At 41.2% G+C, this 22,615-nt stretch overlaps 1 protein-coding gene across 3 annotated transcripts in view; it reads right to left on the reverse strand.

Moving 5' to 3' along the window:
• The window catches only part of LOC127660700 (echinoderm microtubule-associated protein-like 4), a 125,277-nt gene that overhangs the window by 74,741 nt on the left and 27,921 nt on the right, over nt 1-22,615 (reverse strand). For 2 of the 3 annotated variants that reach the window (XM_052151072.1, XM_052151071.1), the window contains exon 1: nt 5,972-6,259. The exons of the other annotated variant lie outside the window; for it this stretch is intronic. In XM_052151072.1, the coding sequence (XP_052007032.1) occupies nt 5,972-6,056 (85 nt within the window). In that variant the 5' untranslated portion in view covers nt 6,057-6,259. Of the gene's footprint in view, nt 1-5,971; nt 6,260-22,615 lie in introns of those variants that run through there. 3 annotated transcript variants of the gene reach the window in all.

The raw sequence follows: 22,615 nt of genomic DNA on the forward strand, positions 1-22,615 counted from the left end.
TATGTATAGATACATAGATCAATAGATGTATTTTCACTTTTATTGGCCACATCTTTGAAGTCACTTCCTGTATGAGCTCACCTCATATGACTCAGACCCCTTCACAGGGCCTTGCATAACTTCCTTGTGGCTTTCCCGCCTTTTATCTGTCACATGTTGAGCATTTGAGCTTTGGATAGTTGCAATATTCGCACTACACTGTACTATGCAGTACTTGGACCTCATCTTCAAAATCAGAAGCAGAAGCAGAATCATGCTTACACATATAAGGAATTTGCCTTTTTTGGTGACAGGAGCTTCCAGTGTACAACAATACAAAACGGCATAGAGACATACATAATAATACAAAATAATAAAAATTGAAATACAAAAATTTATAAGAATTGAATAGAAAATCTAGAATGGTACATTTGCAGCCGAGTACCATTTGAGATTTTGAGTACTGAAACACACACAGCGGCTCCAGACAGGATATCGCTGGTGCATGCATGAAACATGAATTAAACATAATAAGTTGGAATGTACACACACACAAAGATCCACCATTTAGCCTTAACAGACTGTAGGGGCAAGTGCTGTTAGCGAGCACCTATGAAGGCCAGAGCGGTACACAAGGGGGTGGGTGGCCAGCACCACGCCCGACCGCCTTTGTCACCCCAGTGGCGATGTTTTACACACCGCACCAGGTACTCATTTTAGGCTGAGTCGACCTAGGGGAGGCCCGGGACCCGTTCACATAATCGTCACTGGTGTTGGCCATGAGCGGGAATAGAACTCGGGTCATTAGCATTCATGGACTCTAGGGAGGAAGACACTGGTGCTCTGCTCTCATTAAAAGGTCACAAACTGAATATAAATGAAAAGTATGAAATAATCATTCTTCCTTGTGTTCATTTAGTGCTAAAATTGTGAAAAACACAATTATAGTTAAAACATTTTGAAACTTAGCAAATGTCGCGAATTAAAAGACTAATTTCAAAGCAAATACATAAATATCTAGATACACGATAATGTCAAAAGGTTGAAAATATATTTGTTTTAGCTATATCGTTCAGCCCCACCAGTCAGAGCATTCATTTTCACAACTAACCTTCTAAATGAAATCTGACAACCCTTAATCAATTGGAGAAACATTCTGAAAGCCTACAGCTAAGAGTACAGCATTAAGATCAGTCCTGCTCATTAAACTCTGTTTGTTTTACTTCCCTGCATGGCAGACAAGCAGGCATGTAACAGACATGATTAACTACACAGCACTGAAGCTTCATGTTAATGATTCATTGTAACAGCCCAGGGCCTGACATAGAGATAGACACATACTCGCAGTCACGCAAAACCACACACTTTCACAAGTTTGAGATTAGAAAATGATAAGTGGGGCAGAGTAATGCTGTGACATGCATTTTCAGCACCTTTTCTCCTCAGAAATGTAAGCACCTCAGATTATGGACAGGTTAAACTGTTGATGGTGAAGACAAAACAAAGTCTGTTCAAAATGCTTGGAGAGTTGCAACATTCCACAGCACACAAAGAGCGCATCACGAACAGTAACCAATGGCTATGTTCGGAACAGCATACTACTATAACGCTCTTGCTGTTTCTGCAGAATTACTGCATAATACAAAGTTTGCAGTAAGCAGTATACAAGAATGCCATTCCGAACATAGCCACCATGTGCCTAAGAATGAGGGCTTGTATGCAGAAATGAGAATATGCGAGTATGCACAAAGTGCTAATTATTGCTCCGCAGATTCCAGCCTCCTGCCTCGCAGCGCCTTCAAATTGTTTAGTGCATGTGGTGACATGTTTGTTTAAAGACATTAAGCTGCAAGGCTGGGCCAACTATGTGCACAGAGCGAGCGGAGAGACGGGGTTACACAGCGGTCCACGCGGTGATGGATGAACAGGATTATTGCACAGTTACATAGACAACACCACATCCGCTCTTCAAAACCACACATTGATTTAGACTGAGTAACTTGATGATTAAACAAGATTTAATACAGAGGTGTGCAAAAACCAAAAGAACGCATCATGACATTAAGACGTTAAAAAACATTTTTAACTGGAGCATGCGTGGCAATGATGGACGTGACTGGTTTGAAAATGAGAGCAGCTAATAATCACTTTGTGTTGGTATTTTTAACAATTTAGACCAAAACAGTTCAAAATGATGCCTATAAAATGAAAAACTGTTTTTGAAGATTCTGCACTATTTCTACATCCTCAATCAAGCGAAAGCACATTTGTAACACTGACCTTTGTACAAAAGGTCAGATTTTATTGCTTCCATTGAAGCACACAAGAAGCTCTTTGAAACATTCTCAGATCATATTAGACAACGTGGACAATCAGGTTTTCCACTAAGTTGTGGCATCCATTTGAGCTCGAGTGCAGTTTGTCATCAAAGCAATCCTAAGAACTTTTGAAATTCATGCGCATTTTTCAGTTCATTTAAAAAAATGCACAGCAGTCGCCGAAAGGTTCATGATAAACACAAGAAAACAAAAATGCGACTTCTCATTGATGTCCAATGATATAACATGTCAAAGCATCACTGTCTGGAAACCTGTATTGTATACCAACTGGGCCAGATGTTAAGATTTATCGAGAATAAGAACTTACATTTTAATCAGTTTCTCACCCAAAATGATCGCATCCCTTCAGAAGACATGGATTAAACCTCTCGAGTCGTATGGATTACTTTTATTCTGCCTTTATGTCCTTTTTGGAGCTTGAAAGAATTGGACACCATTGACTTACAGTACATTGTCTGGAAAAAACTCCTCATTTTAGAAATAAAGTCAGGCAAGTTTTAGACGGCACACATGATGAGATAATTATCATTTCTGGGTGAACTATCCCTTTAAATTGCTAAAATGATCATATAATTTGTCATGAGAGTTAGGAATAAATTAGAAAAGAAAGCAAATAGAAGCCTTGTCACTAGTAGTCTCATATTCATATGCCATGGTTATTGTCATGGTACTTTAAGGTACTTAAATATTACTATAGTTATGCAATAACATGGTATTACAAAAGTGCATGTCCAGATAAAAGCATGGAAATACCATGGCACTTTTGCAAACTTTTTTTGTACAAACAACAACTAAAGGATATCTTCTAGGGGTGAGTATTGATACAGATGTCCTATTTTTTACTATTTACATTGATTTGTTGAACATGTGCTAAAACCAGTATGGACTCTTTAACAAATAAACTGCATTTCTTTAAAGAGCGTCTTTAAATGAGTGCATGTTAACAAGAGAGGACTTGAATGGCTTTATCTCCTTTGTGTTGTGCATGATTAGAATTAAACATTAATTTTTTGTTGGTTTTGATCAACACCTGACTGTACAGTGCCGAAAGTGTATTAAAAGAGACATTATTCAATGGGTTGCATGGATGTCGTATTTGGACACGCATTACGTAACTTTTACTCTCAACGTGCAGTGAAAGGATCTTGCAACTGAATACTCAAACACTATACTAGACAAACACCGGTGAGTGAAATCTAAACGTTTACCAGCCAGTTGGCAAGTTTATACATATTAGTTGCATATCACAAAATGTGATAGCAAATGTGAGGGATTTCCTCTCATTGCAGTGGATGGATGTGCGGAGCATAAATGATCAATCTTGGGATTTAAGAATCGATATTGAGATCATTCAAATGAAGATCGCGATGCATCGGGAAATCAATATTTGTAACCACCACTAATATCTTCTCATGGCTTAGTTGGTGTGCGTTTAAACTCATTTATCTCAGTGTGGACATCCAGACAAACATAAGTGGTACAGCATCTGGCTTTCTATCCATTTGTGCACAAGGTTTTGATATCTATTGCGCAATCAAAAACGAACCGCTCAGCATGACATTTTAACATGAAAACACAAACACATCCTACAGAACACACACACCAGACCGTGTTTGTCCATCTGTGAAAGTTGTGTGAGAGTGTGGATTCTCCCTTCTGGAATCAAACCAGACATACAACTGCAGTGCCAAATACAAGAAAACAGTTGAAACCACACCTGTGTGCGCGCGTGTGTGTGTACCGCATATTGTCAGTATGCTTGTGAATGTTATGACAAGATAAAACATTTGAAGGATAGATAGAGAGATTAGTTATTTACTACAACTCACTGTCATGCATCATTTTACTTTTCATTGTTTATCTTTATTTAAATGTGAGGTGTGTGTAATTTGTGCACCACTAGCGTCACCAAACAGATTTGTAAAAACAATTACTATTTTCAAACAGTTTTCCCAAAAAGTCCCCCTGTTATCCATTGGCTAATAAAACAAGTAGTCCATCCTCTAAACTCATGCCATTGGTTGACCTTTTGTTGCTATGTTGGGCTGGTTGGGATGCTCAAACAAACAGAGCAATGTTTTGATAGTGCCACAGAGCCACACTATTTAAAGTATTTGGGGAAATCATCAGAAATATTTTACTTGCAGTTGTCTCTGCATATCAAGCTGGGATATGAGAATGTATATTAACATAAAAACAACACACTTCACCTTTAATTAAGCATAGGAGGATCCAGGACAAAAGCGAGAGGGAGAAAGCGAAAAGAAGACAAAACTGATGAGGAAATGCTCCTAAAATAATAGAATATAAGACAATTATATGTCTTATTAATACTTATCTTATGTATGCCTCATGTCTCATGCAAACAAGCTCTGTGCACTAGCATAATATATACTTTTCTCAAATTCACATATGGCATAAGCAAATAAACAAACACACACACACACACACACACACACACACACACACACACACACACACACATACACACACACACACACATACAGGTTAATTGTTAACTACATGTTTTCTTGTTAATTAAACAGGAGCATGTTCGACGAAAAGAAGTAACACCCTGACCAGCAGCACTATTCGGTCAACATTCAGGCAAGGAACTCACTGTGTGTGTGTTTCTGATTCCAATCCTCTGTATTAAATGTCACACACACACACAACAACACTTTCACAAAAAGCGATTTGCTTATGCTCCCCAGGCCAGTTCACTATGAATACGACACCACAGAAAGGCTCTATCAGTATAGACGTGGCATCTCAATAAAGCCACAAAACACGGATACATGCATGAACAGAAAATAACTAGAGATAGAAAGTTCAAGATAACATTTTTATGGTGGCTTAGCAAAAGTCTTTCCTGGAAGTAAAAATAAATAAAAAATAATAAATTCGAAAGCCTTGAAGTTTGAAGGTCATTTAGACCAGACCAGTCAGACAGACAGACAGCTAGCTAGCTAGCTAGGGGACAGAGGGGTTGCTGCCAGCCGCCGAGACCCGGAGGAACCGAAAAGGGGAGGAACGGTTCCGTCAGCCAGGGAACGGAAGACTCGCTGCCATCCGCCGGGAGGTAGTGAACTGGCATCCACCAGAGGGCGGAGGAGCGGTTGAGGACCGGACGACAGCGCATCCAGAAGCTGGCGAGCAAGTTCTTCTCTCTCTTGAACCGGTGTCTCCGGCTGCCCCTTATCTCGCTCTCCGCTGATCAGCTGATTCAGCACCGGTTGTGCTCCATCACAACCCAGCCACACCCTCCTCCTCGTCATGCTCCTCCCCCACATGATTCAGGCCGGTCGCCACCGAACTGACTAACCAACTTCAGTTTTTTAATTAGGGTAACCATTCACAAAACACTCTAGTGTGCTCACTATCCATTCTCACTTCAACAGCCAAGGCAAACATTCAAATGAATGGTCTTACTATCTAAACACACACACACCGCTGAGGTGCATTCAGCCTCAATTTAGAGAGGTCAGAGTGTTACACACTACTTCCTCTCCCATGTGGTGATATGAGGGGAACCTCCAAATGACAAAAAAGGAAGAAGACTCATACTAACAGTACATTATGGCCACACACACACACACACACACACACACATGCATCTCAGTAGACTCATTTCCATTCCTGCTTTGCATTACCGGTGCAGTGGTGGTTTAGTATAGCCGTAGAGTTACAGGCTGAAACTAAACCTGCCGGGCTGTCTTCCATTCCCTCCTTGCGCATGTACCTCTGCGATCCTGAAGACTGCGTGTCCGCTTCTATGCAATCTCCTTGTGTCCCGTGTAATTTACTGTCTGTCCCTGCAGTCGTTCTTGCCTGTGTCTCTTCGTTATCACTAAAACAGTCTCACATATGCATTCTTTCTTCCTCTGTCCGTGCTGAACACGTATGCCCACTCACACAAAAGCTAGGGTGAGCGAGTGAGCATGAGGGTGAGAGAGAACAAGGGAAACTCAGGGAGGAGGAGATAAAGTGATGAAAAAATAAATCTTGCATGAAGGGAGTGGCTAAAGCTCCCCGATCTGCTGTTCAGACGAATCCACACACACACACACACACACACACACACACACAAGTGGACACACACTGTCTATGTTCTTGTACTGTGCAGTGTGCACTAGGACGGGGGAAGGGTACTGGCAGGAGAGCAGAGGAGACCACGTGGAGGTGTCAGTGTTGCAGTGAAAACCATCCAAGCACACACAACAAATTACAATGGCTGTCCAAGACTCATTCAAGCACATATTAAAAACAGTGACACTATTTCTTCAAATAGAGTGGGGTCCATCTGATGCCACTATTGAAAATGCTTCTATTTTGCTTCTACTTTCATTACAAATTATATTAACAGCATCACATTTTGAGTGAAAATTTGAAGAGATTAAGTTTTTGAATGTCATGTCCTCAAGCTTTCATGGACTCCACAAGTTTGTGCAAAACCTGATGATCCATGTTATTCCAGCATGATTTGAGAAAAGTTTTAAAACGATCATTGTATGTGCTTCAATAGAAGCAAGACAATCTGACCATTTGTACAAAGCAGTTCACATGGTCAATGTCACAGATGTGCTTACATTTGAATAAGTGACCTAGAAACAGTGCAGACTTATAACTATTCCTTGTTTGTAATTTTCCAAAACCCTAAAACATTGTTTATTTCCAAGTTTACATGAAAACGTACCAGATATTCAATGTGGTTTCAGACGTTTTAAACCCACTGTGTATAAATCAAAATGCATTATATAAATGCTGGTTGCTGAGACTATTCCAGCTAACACAGTACAGATTGTATTTCACTTCCTGTTCTTAGTAGTTTGCATGGCAGTTAACAAGCATTCAATCAGTCATGGCCACACTTCTGACACATACATACTTATGTTACTAATGTGATACAATCCTGCAAACCCTGAATATCAATTTAAAGATTCTAGCCCAATATTGAATCCAACCTGGTCACATAGATCATGTTAATATGACTACACTTTTGCTAAAAATATTTTACGTGGCTTTGTTGTATGTATTGCAGCAATTTCCTGGTGAAATGAACACTAGAGGCTCTACAACAGTTTATCAAGTGGCTTGTTGAGCACGTTATCACGGAGACCTAGCGCATGTGGAGGCTTCTTGCTATTCTCCGCGGCATCCACGCACAACTCACCACGCGCCCCACTGAGAGTGAGAAACACATAGCGACCACGAGGAGGTTAACCCAATGTGACTCTACCCACCCTAGCAACCAGGCCAATTGTTTGCTAAGGACACCTGATCCCCCAAACCTCAAAACTTTGGCTTTGTCTCTGAAGCCCCAATGTCCTAATCCTTGCCCAGTTTTAAAGAGACTGTTTTGATTTGGATGTTTTTTTCTTCTTCTTTTACAAAGTACTATGACTGCCAACTTGAAAATGTACAATTAGGCCTACTATTTCAAAAAATGAGCCTTCCTTAAGTCAATTCATATCTATACTGACTACTAACACCATGTATGTTATTGTCCAGACCATTGCTGGGAAGGAAATCCAGACACCGGACCTCTTGGAACTTTAATTGAATACCCCTGTTCAACAATAACAATGAATTGTATTCCTTTTCACACAAATTATGTCATTGGCCATTGGACATGCCCGAAACACCTTCACATAAAAGCATGCAGGAGGCATCCTAATCAGATGCCTGAACCACCAGAGGGTGTGAGGGACACAGCTGTCAGTAGGTGTCTTGCACAGACCCAACAATTACAGTGCAGTATAAATATGTTACACTATATATTAATATACAGGAATGATATAAGTATTATATTAATATATACATATTATTTACTTTAAATATTTTTAGTATTTTAAAGATTCAAGTATTGTGAAATAAAAGACAAAGGGTATCTGGAGGAGCACTTACCACTGTTTCTCACGACAATAAAAGACTGAGCACAAGCTGGTCCTGAATAAATTAATTAATCAATTACAATAATGACAATTGTGCATGTGCAATTTATTTTTTCATTGTGGGATTTAAATGTATCCAAGTGGCTCGAGTGTTTTGACTAGGTTCACCAAAAATGGTTTAGATCCGTTTAATGATTCAGTGACCATTTCTGGTGATGCCATAAGGTGTTGACAAATGATTGTCCTGTGTGTATTTAGTCACTGAATCAATGATCAAAAGATAATTTGAATTCTTTAAAATGTCTATGTCTACAGATCTGCAAAGAGACTTAGTACATTTTTTTGTATAAAAACATATGTGTGCCTACATATCTATTATCTTGTGTTAAAGTGTTTAACACTTTAACACAACAAATTTAACACAGATCTAGTAATTGCTTGAATTGGCAAAAAAGATTTAACTCACAAACATAATGTAAAAAGATTGCGGAGGTCATGTCTCCCACGTCCCCCACGGCTGCTACGCCCTTGCGAACCACCTCAACAGGGGGAGCAGTGGCTCTACTCAGTGTACCTCTCGGATGTTAGAGCTTTGCACCCTATCCCTTAAAGTGAGCCCTGCCACCCTGCGAAGAAATCTTGTTTCGGCCGCTTGTACCCAGGATCTTATTCTTTCAGTCACTACCCATAGGTGAGGGTTGCAACATAGACTGCCAGGTAAATTGTGGTACAGCGACCGAAATACTGCAGCTGCTGTACCAATCCGCATGTCAATCTCATGCTCCAACTTTCCCTCACAAGACCCTGAGCAACTTCTCCACTTGGGGCAGCTGCTCATTCCCTACTTGAAGAGGACAATCCTTCCTTTTCCAGCAGAGAACCATGGCCTCAGATTTGGAGGTGCTGATCCTCATCCCAACGGCTTCACACTTGGCCTCATACCGCCCCATTACGAGCTTGGTGTCATAGCGTGACGATGCCATCAGGACCACATCATCCGAAAATAGCAAGGATGCAAATCCTGAAGCCCCCAAAATGGACCCATTCCACACCTCGGCTGCGTCTTGGGAGAACATATGTACAGTAACTCGCAAATACCAAATCTACACCATAACTCAGTTTATTTCATCTGGGTACGTCTAAGGGACCATGTTATATAATTTAACCAAAAGTTTGTCACAGTCATGTAATTTTCATGAGGTTCATTTGATCCCAGTAAATGAGCAGCACCTGACCTCGATCCCGTTCATCCCATAACTCACGTGTTTTTGCAAAACAACGCAAGCGAGCGACTGCGTCCATGCGTGTGTGTATAAAATTGATGTGTGTTTTAATACATGTGCAGTTTTATCCCTCACAGTTCAACTCTGAGTTTCACTGGTTACTGTTCCTTGGCAGGCTATCCTTCAAAACCAACATGGCGGTTTATTAATCTAAGATCAGAGGAGAGAGAACAACATAGAAGCAGTGTTTTATAAAGAATGAAAAGTTTAATTTTCCTTCAGATTTAGTTTGTGAAGGGGCCAGCCTGTTGCTGAGGAGAGCTATAACATAATAAGAAAGATAGAGAGCGGGAGAGAGAAAGCATTCCTTCAGCGGACAGCTGCCAAGTTGGTAGAAAAAACAACAACAAAAATTGACTGGTAAGAATCCAAAAGGAGAGCCAATAGAGGGGGAGAGAGGTGAACGGAGGAAAGGAAGAATATTGTGGGCACGTCCACCACGATATTTCAGCACAAAGAACCCTAAAGAGATTGGAAAGATAATCACAAAGCGAGTCTAGGGAGAGTGTATGGAATGGAAAGTCGTCTCGCACTGGGATCCAAGTGTCATACAGACACAATTACAGATGAGGGGGGGGGGGGGAGTAGGTCAAAGGCCAATTGCATGGACTCTCAACCTCCTTCTCTCATTCTCATATGCATTCACATGCTCGCATACCCAACACACTTAATGACTCCATTTTGGTTAGCTTACAGTAAAGTCACGTATGATAAACAGTAATTATGGAGTATGCCATGTGATGAATAAAAAAATAATTGCTGGTTGATGTTGAGAAATGAAGGCTCTTTGCAGGTGCAGTCGTTTAGATGGTGTATCTCATTTCAAAGGAAAAGGTGACGTTACACACAGGGAAACTTTTGTGACATGATACTTTAGGTCTAATAATTATTTTTACAGGAGTAGATTGACTGGTTATGCAAGTTGGGTCAAACAGGGCGTTAATGAGTGTGTCAGACCCTGAGGCAAGTTTAACATGGTTAAAAGTGCAGCACACAGGTGTGCAGATACTCTAATTCAAAACTTTGACAATAGCTAGTGCTGAGGTGTATACCTCGTGTTAAACAGGTAAAAGGTGCAGTATTTAACAGGAAAGACCCCATGAAGTGGCTTGAATAGTGCCGTTTTCTTTCCTATGTTTAAGCATTTACAATTGAAATTGTGCCAGACATATCAATGAGCTTATTCCTTTTTCTTTTTTTTTGTCATGAACCATGATTTGCTACTTGGCCAGAGGCAGGAATATTCTCATTTTAGAGAGCATTTTATTGGGAAACATTTTTGGTTATGCATTTCGGAGTGCAAGATGAGAAAGTTTTTCCCATTCTCCAAAACATTTTCTTTTTTTACAAATAATTTGTGTTAAAACTTAAATGGTCAACTTTTAATGGGCTCACTAGATGGCCTTAAAAGCAAAAAAAAAAAATTATGGACGAAAAATCCATAAAATCTACATTTCTTCATGTTATAAAACACCTTGGTCTGCACAAGTTCAGCAACAGTAAGATGCCCCAACAAAAAGACACACTCGTACACATTGAGGTGCTTATTTAAAAAAATCTGATAAAGCAAGAAAGCCATGTTTACATGATTTGAAATAATCGCATGTGGCACTACCCATCTCCCAACACGCATCAGGAGCACAAGCTTCTGTCGCGTGGCCTGGCCAGGCAGTGGTGGCACAGTCAACCTGAGAAAGGAAACCGAGAGTCGTCAGAGGCCCACTGACCTCACTCTAAAATAGAGATGACAGGAAGACACACAGGAAAGAGAGTATGTGCATGTGCAAAGGGCAAAAGCTCTGCATTAACACCCTGATACCTTCCCAGAAACACTGTCCCCACAAACACACACAGCTGCAGAGATATCAAAGACTCCAGCAGTTTATGTGAGAATTGAAAAATTATCATCAATAGCTCTTTTGAGTAAGCAAGCCAGTAGTCATTTAGAGGAAACTTTAATCTAAAGCGATTTACAATACTCATTTTACAGGGACAGGCCCCCTCGAGCAATCTGGGTTTAACACCATGTCCTAACCAGATGTAACAAGTAAGTGGGACCACACTGTAATGCTGTCATGTGATCACAACATGGAAGCACCATTAGGGACCCTTTTCATTTAGAATAAAACTGTTTTTATAAAGTTAACAAAAGGACTGAAGTCTTCGTCTCAGGTGAGTGCTCATGATTTTATACATGTGTTTAAAATTGCAATCCTATGGAGCCCCTTAGAGGACAGGGCGGGAATATTTAGTTCTGAAATTATTTTCTGTGCCCTTGCAATTAGTTATGCATTTCCTTGCAACAGTTTGTGTTCCCTTGCAATGCATTTTGTGTTCCAACGCAATAGCTTGCATTCCCTTGCAATAAGTTTTGCATTCCCTCGCAATGGTTTGTGCTCCCTTGCAATAGTTGTGTTCCCTCGCAATAAGTTTTGTGCCCACACAATAGTTTTGAGTTCCCTCACAATATACTTTGTTCCCTCGCAATAGTTGGTGTTCCCTCGCAATAAGTTATGCGTTCCCTTACAATACATTTTGCGTGCCCTTGCATTAGTATGCGTTCCCTCAAAATAAGTTTTGCATTCCCTTGCAATAGTTTACATTCCCTCAAAATATGTTTTGCATTCCCTCGCAATAATTTGCACTCCCTCGCAATAGATAGTGTTCCCTTGCAATAAGTTTTGCATGACCTTGCAATAGTTTGCGTACCCTCACAATAAGTTTGCATTCCCTTGCAATAGTTTGCATTCCCTCAAAATATGTTTTGCGTGCCCTTGCAATAGATTGTGCTTCCTAGCAATACGTTTTGCGTGCCCTCACAATAAGTTTAGTTGCCTCGCAATAGTTTGTGTTCCCTCGCAATAAGTTTTGCGTTCCCTCACAATAGATTGTGTTCCCTTCCAAAATGTTTTGCGTGCATTTGCAATAGTTTCGTTCCTATGCAATAAGTTTTAAATTCCCTCGCAATACTTCGCGTTCCCTCGCAATAAGGTTTGCATTCCCTCACAAAAGTTTGCATTCCCTCGCAATAAGTTTTGCATTCCCTCGCAATAGTTTGCGTTTCCTCGCAATGGTTTTGCATTCCCCGCAATAGGTTTTGCGTTCCCTCACAATATGATTTGCATTCCCTCGCAATAAGTTTCATTCCCTCGCAATACGTTTTGAGTGCCCTTGCAATATTTTGAGCTCCCTCACATTAAGATTTGCGTCCCCTCAATACAGTTTGCGTTACCTTGCAATAAGTTTTGCGTTTCCTCTGAATAGTTTGTTTTCCCTCAAAAATAAGTTTTGCATTCACTCACAATATGTTTTGTGTTCCCTCACAATATGATTTGCGTTCCCTTGCAATATGATTTGCGTTCCCTAACAATAAATTTTGCATGCCCTTGCAGATTTACAGATTTAGAGATTAGCACCTCTAAATCTGAGGCCATGGTTCTCAGCAGGAAACCGATGGAGTGCGTACTCCAGGTAGGGAATGAGGTTTTGCCCCAAGTGAAGGAGTTCAAGTACCTCGGGGTCTTGTTCACGCAGTGAGGGACAATGGAGCGGGAGGTTGGCCGGAGAGTCGGGGCAGCAGGGGCGGTATTGCACTCGCTCTATCGCGACCGTTAGTCACGAAATGAGAGCTGAGCCGAAAGGCAAAGCTCTCGATCTACCGGTCAATTTTTGTTCCTACCCTCACCTATGGTCATGAAGGTTGGGTCATGACCGAAAGAACTAGGTCACGAGTACAAGCGGCCGAAATGGGCTTCCTCAGAAGGGTGGCGGGCTTCTCCCTTAGAGATAGGGTGAGGAGCTCAGTCATCCGTGAGGAGCTCGGAGTAGAGCCGCTGCTCCTTTGCGTTGAAAGGAGTCAGTTGAGGTGGTTTGGGCATCTGGTAAGGATGCCCCTGGCCGCCTCCCTAGGGAGGTGTTTCAGGCACGCCCAGCTGGGAGGAGGCCTCGGGAAGACCCAGGACTAGGTGGAGAGATTACATCTCCACACTGGCCTGGGAACGCCTCGGGTCGCCCAGTCAAAGCTGGTTAATGTGGCTCGGGATAGGGAAGTTTGGGGCCCCCTGCTGGAGCAGCTGCCCCGCGACCCGACTTCGGATAAGCGGTTGAAGATGGATGGATGGATGGATGGACCTTGCAATAAGTTTTGCATGCCCTTGCAATAGCTTGCATACCTTTGCAATACGTTTTGAATGCCCTTGCGATATTTAGCATTCCCTCGCAATAGTTTGTGTTTCCTCGCAATGGTTTTGCATCCCCTCACAATAAGTTTTGCGTTCCCTAGCAATATGTTTTGCATTCCCTCACAATATGATTTGCATTCCCTCGCAATAAGTTTCATTCCCTCACAATAAGTTGTGCATGCCCTTGCAATAGCTTGCATTCCCTCACAATAAGTTTTGCATTCCCTCACAATTGTTATGATGAACAGGAAGGCAGACGAGGGGCGAGGATCTAAATGCAGGGTAGGCTTTATTGGACAACTAAAGAGACAAAACAAAAACAAATGAAACACCCGCAATGGGGAAACACAACAAAAATACGAAAAACATACAAAGGTTAAACTGACCGGATGAACATTAAAGAACATGGAAACAAGCATCCATATACATCGACAATCGACAGGGGAATGAAGAAACAGCAGGGTTTAAATACACAGGAGACATAATGATGACAAAACGAGACACAGGTGAGAACAATGATGCAATGATGGCAGTGATGATATCAGGGAATTGTGGGAAGTGTAGTTTTTTGACAGACAAGTGAAACACGGGGCAGACAACAAGGAAAACGTGACATGGAATGTGATCAGTGACGAGTGAAACAGAAAACACGGGGCAGACAACAAGGGAATCGCGACAACAATAGTTTGCGTTCCATCGTAATAAGTTTTGCATGCCCTTGCAAAAGTTTGCGCTTCCTCAAAATAAGATTTGCGCCCCCTCACAACAGTTCGTATTACCTTGCAATAAGTTTTACATTCCCTTGTAATAGTTTTATGTTTCCTCGAAATAAGTTTCATTCCCTCGCAATAAGTTTTCCGTCGCAAAAAGTTTTGCATGCCCTCACAATAGTTTGCGTTCCCTTGCTATAAGTTTTGCGTTCCCTCACAATAGTTTGCATTCCCTTGTAATAAGTTTTGCATTCGCTTGCAATACTTTGCGTTCCCTCGCAATAAGTTTTGCATTTCCTCACAACAGTTTGTGTTCCCTCGCAATAAGTTTTGCATGTCCTTGCAATAGCTTCCATTCACTTGCAATAAATTGTGCATGCCAATGCAATAGTTTGTGTTCCCTCGCAATAAGTTTTGTTTCCCTCGCAATAGTTTGCGTTCCCTCGCAATAAGTTTTGCATGCCCTTGCAAGAGTTTGCGCTCCCTCACAATAAGATTTGCTTTCCTTCACAATAGTTTGCATTACCTCGCAATAGTTTCTTTTCCCTCAAAAATAAGTTTTGCGTTCCCTCCCTTTAAGTTTTGCGTTCCCTCTCAATAAGTTTTGCATTCCATCTAAAAAGTTTTGCATTAAATCGAAAAAGTTTTGCATTCTCTCGCAATAGGTTTTGCGTTCCCTCGCAATAAGTTTTGCGTTCCCTAGCAATACGTTTTGTTTCCCTCGCAATAAGTTTTGCTTTCCCTCGCAATAAGTTTTGCTTACCCTCGCAATAGTTTGCATTCCCTCACAAAGTTTTGCGTTCCCTCGCAATAAGTTTTGCATGCCCTTGCAGTAGTTTGCATTCCCTCGCAAAACATTTTGTGTGGCCTCACAATAGATTTGGGTTCCCTCACAACAAGTTTTTTCCCTCGCAATAGTTCCCTTTCGAGAGGTCTCTCCTATTGCGTAAGTAGCTTACGCTATGGGAAAACTCTGTTTTTCGAGAAATATTTAAGTCTTTATGTAAAACGCATTGCAGTTGCACAGCAGACAGCAATGAGCGAGGCAGCTCGGTCATTGGCTGTGCTGCGGCAACTTGCTCGAACCAATGACGGGGCAACTCTGAACGTGCAACCAATGAGCGCGCTTCACGCCCGCGCGCTCAGAGCCTGCCAAGATTGGCACTCTATGGCCAGGGAGCTCATCTTATGGTCACAGCACAACCTGCGCTCGCTGAGAGCAGCGCATGTGCCAGGCATCCTGAACCAGGGAGCGGACATGCTGTCCAGAGACAAGGTTCTCCCAGGAGAATGGTCTCTCCACCCCCTGACGGTCCAGTGGTTATATCAAACCTTTGGCGAAGCAGAGGTCGACCTCTTCGCCTCCAGGGAAAATGCGCACTGCCCTCTTTTCTTCTCAAAGAGCACGGACGCGCTTGCCCAAGTCTGGCCGAGCCGCCCCTTGTATGCTTTTCCCCCGATCACGATGCTACCTCAGGTCATCAGTCGGATCAGGGAGGTGAAATGTGCAGTGCTCCTGGTAGCCCCACTCTGGAAGAACCAGACGTGGTTTCCAGAATTGATGCAGATGATGCAATCTGCCCCATGGCCGATTCCGTTGAGGCTGGACCTCCTCAGGCAGGCCAACGGGATGATTCTTCATCCCCGCCCCGATCTGTGGGTCCTTCATGCATGGCCCCTCAACGGGTTCCAGAGAACCTCCCCAGCGGAGTGTTGAGAACCATCACTGAGGCGCAAGCGCCCTCTACGAGGCGCTTATATGCCCAAAAGTGGAAAGTGTTCAGTGACTGGTGTGATACCAAGAGCTTGAACCCCAAATCGTGCAAGATACCAAGTGTACTCGCCTTTTTGCAAGAGCTGCTGGAGGCGAGCCGCACACCCTCCACACTCAAAGTCTATGTGGCTGCCATAGCGGCGTCACACAATCCTGATAAAGGACGCTCATTAGGGAAAAACGACCTAATCATTCGTTTCCTAAGAGGCTTAGGAGGATGAACCCTCCTCGCCCCCTCGGTACCGATCTGGGACCTGGCCACGGTCCTGGGCGCACTCAAGAGTGCCCCGTTCGAACCTCTCCGAACCGTGCACCTTAAACAGCTCTTGCTCAAAACTGCGCTCTTGCTGGCACTCGCCTCAGTCAAGAGAGTGGGCGACCTGCACGCGCTGTCATCAAGTGCTGCTTGCCTGGAATTTGGACCTAACGACTGCAGAGTTGTCCTTAGGCCAAAGCACGGGAATATTCCTAAAGTGCTCTCCACACCCTTCAGAGTACAGGTGATATCTCTGGCAGCGCTATCGTCTTCAGCAGACGAAAGCGACACTAATTTACTCTGCCCAGTCAGGGCGCTCAAGAATATACTTGGAACGTTCTGCTCCGTTCAGACAGACGGAACAATTATTCGTATGATTTGGCGGCCGCACTAAAGGTCTTGCAGTTTCAAAGCAAAGAATATCGCGCTGGATAGTAGATGCTATAGCGCTGGCTTATGAAGCCAAGGGCCTTCAATGCCCCTTAGGCGTCAGAGCTCACTCTACGAGGAGCATGGCCTCCTCGTGGGCGTGGTCGAGTGGGATACCCATTGAGGATATTTGTGCAGTGGCAGGCTGGGCCTTGCCTTCGACATTTATCAGGTTTTATAACCTACAGGTCCCCTCATTGCATTCCAACATTCTATCAGCCTGACTGTAGTATGGACTGGAGTACATATATGCTGAGCATTATCTCCTCCCTTATAAGGTCCGTCTCTGACTGACTTAGGGAGTTTTTTATGCATATCAGTAAATAGAAAAAACAGTACATAAGATATGTGCGTGTGTTTTCACAATGAGCGCCCCACCATGGGCCACCTTGGGCAAGGGCGCTCTGTATTATCCCATTATATAGCTTCGCCGTTGGCGGCTCGTTGAATAATCACTTTGCTTTAAGGCTCAGGCATCTGCCTCTGGCTTTATAGAGCGAAGTCAGCACGCACGGCGTTTTGCATGGTGTTCCCATAGCGTAAGCTACTTACGCAATAGGAGAGACCTCTCGAAAGGGAACGACTCGGTTACTAACGTAACCTCGGTTCCCTGAGAGGAGGGAACGAGTATTGCGTAAGCTGCCGTGCTTGTGCTTGGTCAGTCGCTTCAGTCGATTGAACCTAAAGAACCATCATGACGGGGCGCCTAATATATAGCCTTAGCCACGCCAATCTTGGCAGGCTCTGAGCGCGGGCGTGAAGCGCTCATTGGTCGCGCGTTCAGAGTCGCCCGTCATTGGTTCGAGCAAGTTGCCGCAGCACAGCCAATGACCAAGCTGCCTCGCTCATTGCTGTCTGCTGTGCAGCTGCAATGCGTTTTACATAAAGACTTCAATATTTCTCGAGAAACAGAGTTTTCCCATAGCGTAAGCTACTTACGCAATACTCATTCCCTCCTCTCAGGGAACCGAGGTTACGTTAGTAACCGAGTCGTTTGTATTCCCTCACAATATTTTTTGCATGCCATTGCAATAGTTTGCTTTCCCTCGCAATACGTTTTGAGTTCCCTCGCAATCATTTTGTGTTCCCTTGTAATACATTTTACATTCCCTCACAGTGGTTTGCGTTCCCTCGCAATAAGTTTAGCATTCTCTCGCAATAGTTTTGCGTTCCATTGCAATATGTTTTGTGTACCTTTGCAATAGTTTGCGTTTCCTCGCAACAGTTTGTTACCTCGCAATACGTTTTGCATGCCCTTGCAATAGTTCTGCATTCCCTCAATATAAGTTTCACGTTCCCTCATTATAATTTTGCCTTCCTTCGCAATAATTTTGCCTTCCCACGCAATAACTTTACCATGGTTTTACTATAGTAATCATAGTGTAACCTTTATGTTTGTAGTAAAACCATAATAATAAAACAGGAAAATGAAAAATATGGTATTAAAAAAAATCATAATTTTGTGGTTATTATGCTTTTACTACAAACATTTGTAGAAAAAAACATAGTAACCACAAGTATTACCATGGTTAATCTATAGTAAAACCATGGTAAATCCATAGTAACCACAAGAATTATCATGGTTACATCATTGGTTATAGATACACACTATGAGCTTTGCTGTTATGTTGATGCTATTAATATTGTATTAAATGAATTACCATTTCCATCCCTACCATGCAATGTGGAACAGTCACAGCCAATCAGAGCATAACTTGGCTTCTAGCTGATGAAAAAAAATTAACTGCCAAAACACTCACAGGCCTCTAAATGGCTTGTAAAATCAAAGCATACTGTGGTTGGTCAATATACATTTCGGTCAGACATGTGGCCGGTTCTTGGCCAGAATAAGCAGAATAAGCTCCAGTATGGAGCAGACTTTAAGCTGCAAGTCAGATGGTAGGATAGATGAGACTGCTTTCAGGAAGACTTATGTCTTATATCTATAAATGTGATGGCACTGCACTTGAATTGATAAAATCAGATGTAAATTATAAAAAGGTAATAAAAAAAATATATTTGATGAATATATCTTGCGATTAAATTCTCAGTGTCTTGTCAAAAGTAAAGCGTTTTTGTCTCGTAATAACCACTGAGGCCAGACAAAAAAAAACCTTTTCAAGGGCACAGTCCCAAATATCATTTTGGTTTGTACAGCTGTGATAACCAGGGGAAGGTATAGTTCAAGCATCCTTTCATGATGGGTAAATGGGTAAAACATATCACACATCTATTTTAAAATGTCAAACCCTGTTAAAGAGCTCTAATTTGTATGTTGAAATTTCAAAACCATAACAATAAATAAATGCCCAAAGCTCTATATTTACCTGTATGATTTATTGCATTATTGTTATTATTTAAGAGTGGTGGTGGTGTAGTGGGCTAAAGCACATAACTGTTAATCAGAAGGTCGCTGGTTCGATCCCCACAGCCACCACCATTGTGTCCTTGAGCAAGACACTTAACTCCAGGTTGTTCCGGGGGGATTGTCCCTGTAATAAGTGCACTGTAAGTTGCTTTGGATAAAAGCGTCTGATAAATGTAAATGTACTTAGGCTCATTTTGTTCTTTAATTGAGTCCATATCTATTCATCTTACTCCTGCATAACTCATATTGAGGCTAACAGTTTTTGACATGACACATTTAGGCATGTCTGAACTGCAGGTTTCAGGCTTCCACAATATTTAAGAGTAATGCACTCTGATGCTAGTATAATGAGTTACTCAACATAAGTTTGGCTCCCTGGTGGAAGGGAGAGTTGCCAGCATTGTGTTATCAGTGCACTACAATTTGAGAGGTTGAATTAAAGGAACTTCTTCAAACACAAGGGAAAGCAGAGTCTCAGACAGCACGCCTGCAGAACGTTCCCTTGTCAATAAATCCATAATTTACAAACAATTAGCAAGCGCTCACAAAAATATTTTATTTTTATTTTTACTAATGTTTAATGGAATGGGTGTAAATTGGTACTTAATGCACTTTTCATAAAAACAAGCAATAAGTAATCCAAAAGTATTAAAGATTTCCTAAAGTTGTAATCTAAAAGATTGCTATGTATTAAAATGTTGGTTTTGCAATTTGTAGGGCTGTCGATATAACGTGTTAATTTGGTGTGATTAATTATTTTTTAATTATTTTTTTTTTTAAATGTACTCAACCATGCCTTATAAACCGTACGTAAATGTTGTAATAAAAGTGCGTATTGTACTACCGTCAGAGCTTTGCAAGCTTGAAGAACATGTAACTTTGTGTTTTTAGGAGCTGGGTCACCAGGGGGCAGTCAGCACGCCTCAACAAACCTCACAGGAAGTGTAGCCAGAGATCCGTCAACAAAAACACACCAGCGTGCAAAGTTATTAACGAGCTGCTGCAAATGTACCTACATCTGTGTGATCGTTCATAATTTTCCAAGATCATGTCATGCAAAAATGTTTTGTTTAATTAGTCTACAAAAGGAATCAAATCTACTCAAATACATTTAAGTTCCCATTCACTCATGTGCCATCTGCAGCAAAAGCCATTCACACATCTGCCTAAAGATCCTCTTTCATCATTCTTTTGTCTGCATGCTGCACATTAACACTCTTTTATACCACCATCTTTGTAGTGGTATCAGTGTCCTCATAAATGACAACAACAGAGTGTAATTGGCGCATATTGTGGCAGCATATATAGTGTCTGAGCTCAATAGCTCCATAAATTCAGAATGTAAACAAGACAAAGTAAACATTTTCTACTCCATCTAGATTACTTTAACTAATCATTGATTGGTTAAAACTTCTTTAACTGACCTAGTCCTCGCAAAGCAGCAGTCTTTCCAAAACACACACACAAACACACACGGATTATATGAACGCTCTGTTTCTGTGGTTCGCATTGCCTATAACAGGCTTTCACTTGATCTGATCTGGATGTATAGTGTTGTGTGTGCAAGACTTTTTGCACTTATGGGTCACTGACAACTTACACCCAAAATCAAAGTGAGAAACCTTTTAAAAATCTAGGTTAAAACACTTATGTCCTATTCTCAAAAATATAATCTTTGTCCAGTCTAGTTTCATACATTTTTGAAAAACCTGTGTAGCGTTTTCTAAAAACCAAACAAAAAACTTTCAAATTGTCATGTGGTGTAACCATTAAGTAAAAAGTATTATAATACTTGCTTAGCACCTTGAATACATGAGAGCATAAACAAATTAATTCATCTCCAAAAAAACTTTCAAGGAATTTTTGTAATAAATATTATGAATTTTGGAGTCAAAAATATCAAGACTTTTTCTCAGTGCCAACGTTGATCTCAGCAAACTAAATACTGACAAACACTATTTTACTATGTTTTATATAACAACTTTTTTTTACTGTGCCAACATAAACAACAGCATGGCTACCTATTGTACATGTTGAAAGATTTAGATTTGGTGGACAAAAGCATTATAAAATATGAATCATATTTTAAAACAATTGTTGTTTCACTGTTTATTTTTTTTAAGAAATACCAATAAAATATTATTCTGCACAAGTCATGCCAACATTTCTATTTTCAGGAATTTCAGATTTTAATCATAGAAGAGGTGTATTCAAGTAAATAATTTTGTGAATTGCATTTATGGATTTTTAATGCAATAGATCGGAACAAAAATGAGCAGCACTCCTATGTGCACCTGTTACCCTCTGTAGTTGTATTTTATTATTCATTTTGTGAAAAGATTCCACGTTATGATCATGAAAGTTTTTTTTCTAAATCGCTCGCCCACTGCAGACACACTTTCTTTCTACTCCAATCTACGTGAAACATTTGAAAACTTGTGCCGTATGTTTCATGTGAACACTAGGAAGAACAAATCAACACATTGCAAACTATAGCATATTTGTTTTACGGTGTTTTCAGAAAACCAGCATCTTTTTTTGCAGTGGAGGGGGAGCTTGTGCGTTCAAGGTTGCCAGATTGCGGGACTAAAGTTTGGATTCACAGTCAAAATAATATGAGAGAGAACTGGACTGATTTTCTGTCATCCATGGCTGCAGCAGTGCACATGTTAAATCGTACCTGTGCTGTACTTTTGTTTGTTAATCTAACATCTTGGAAAGTCTGGTATTCTCACTTTGTGATCATGCATTTTTGTTTATGAATATGATATCATTTGTGGATATTCTGTAGGCAGGTTGGATATTCATATAGCCTGTGTTCAATGAGTTTGATTAAAAATGATAATAGCATAAAGCAGTATCATTAAGGATGATTGTGGATGATTGTCTACAGTGGTGAAATAAAGCAGTTGGTAAATCTGAAATGTTTTCAATCCAACTCATTTTATGCTCAGGCTTACTTTTTATAGTGCCTGGTCGATTTATCAATATTTGCCTTTCACCGATATATCGGTATCGACATATATGTTTACCAATATGTGCAGATATGAAAACTTTTTTCAGGACATATAATGCAGGAATTGGTGTCATAATGTAGTTTGTCCAGCAGAGTGCGCTCCAACTCTCATTGTTTACAGAGCGGATCTGACAGTGGTTCTGCAGACAGGGTGGAGTTATGCGGTGAGGTGTTAAGCGGTGTCTTCTCTGTAAGCTGCTAACTAGTTTGTGAAATACATACTGGAAAGATAATAAACAATGACCCCATCATTTTCCCTTTTCAATATAACTAATAGAGTTAACCCTGTCCCTGACAACAATGTCACTCCTGTTTATCACATCTGTTTGCTGTTAGCCAGCTATAGTTTGTCAGTGCAGTCAGTAATGTAGCAGATTGAAAGGTAA

Source organism: Xyrauchen texanus, chromosome 20, assembly GCF_025860055.1.
Source record: "Xyrauchen texanus isolate HMW12.3.18 chromosome 20, RBS_HiC_50CHRs, whole genome shotgun sequence".
NCBI classification, from domain to species: Eukaryota; Metazoa; Chordata; class Actinopteri; order Cypriniformes; family Catostomidae; genus Xyrauchen; species Xyrauchen texanus.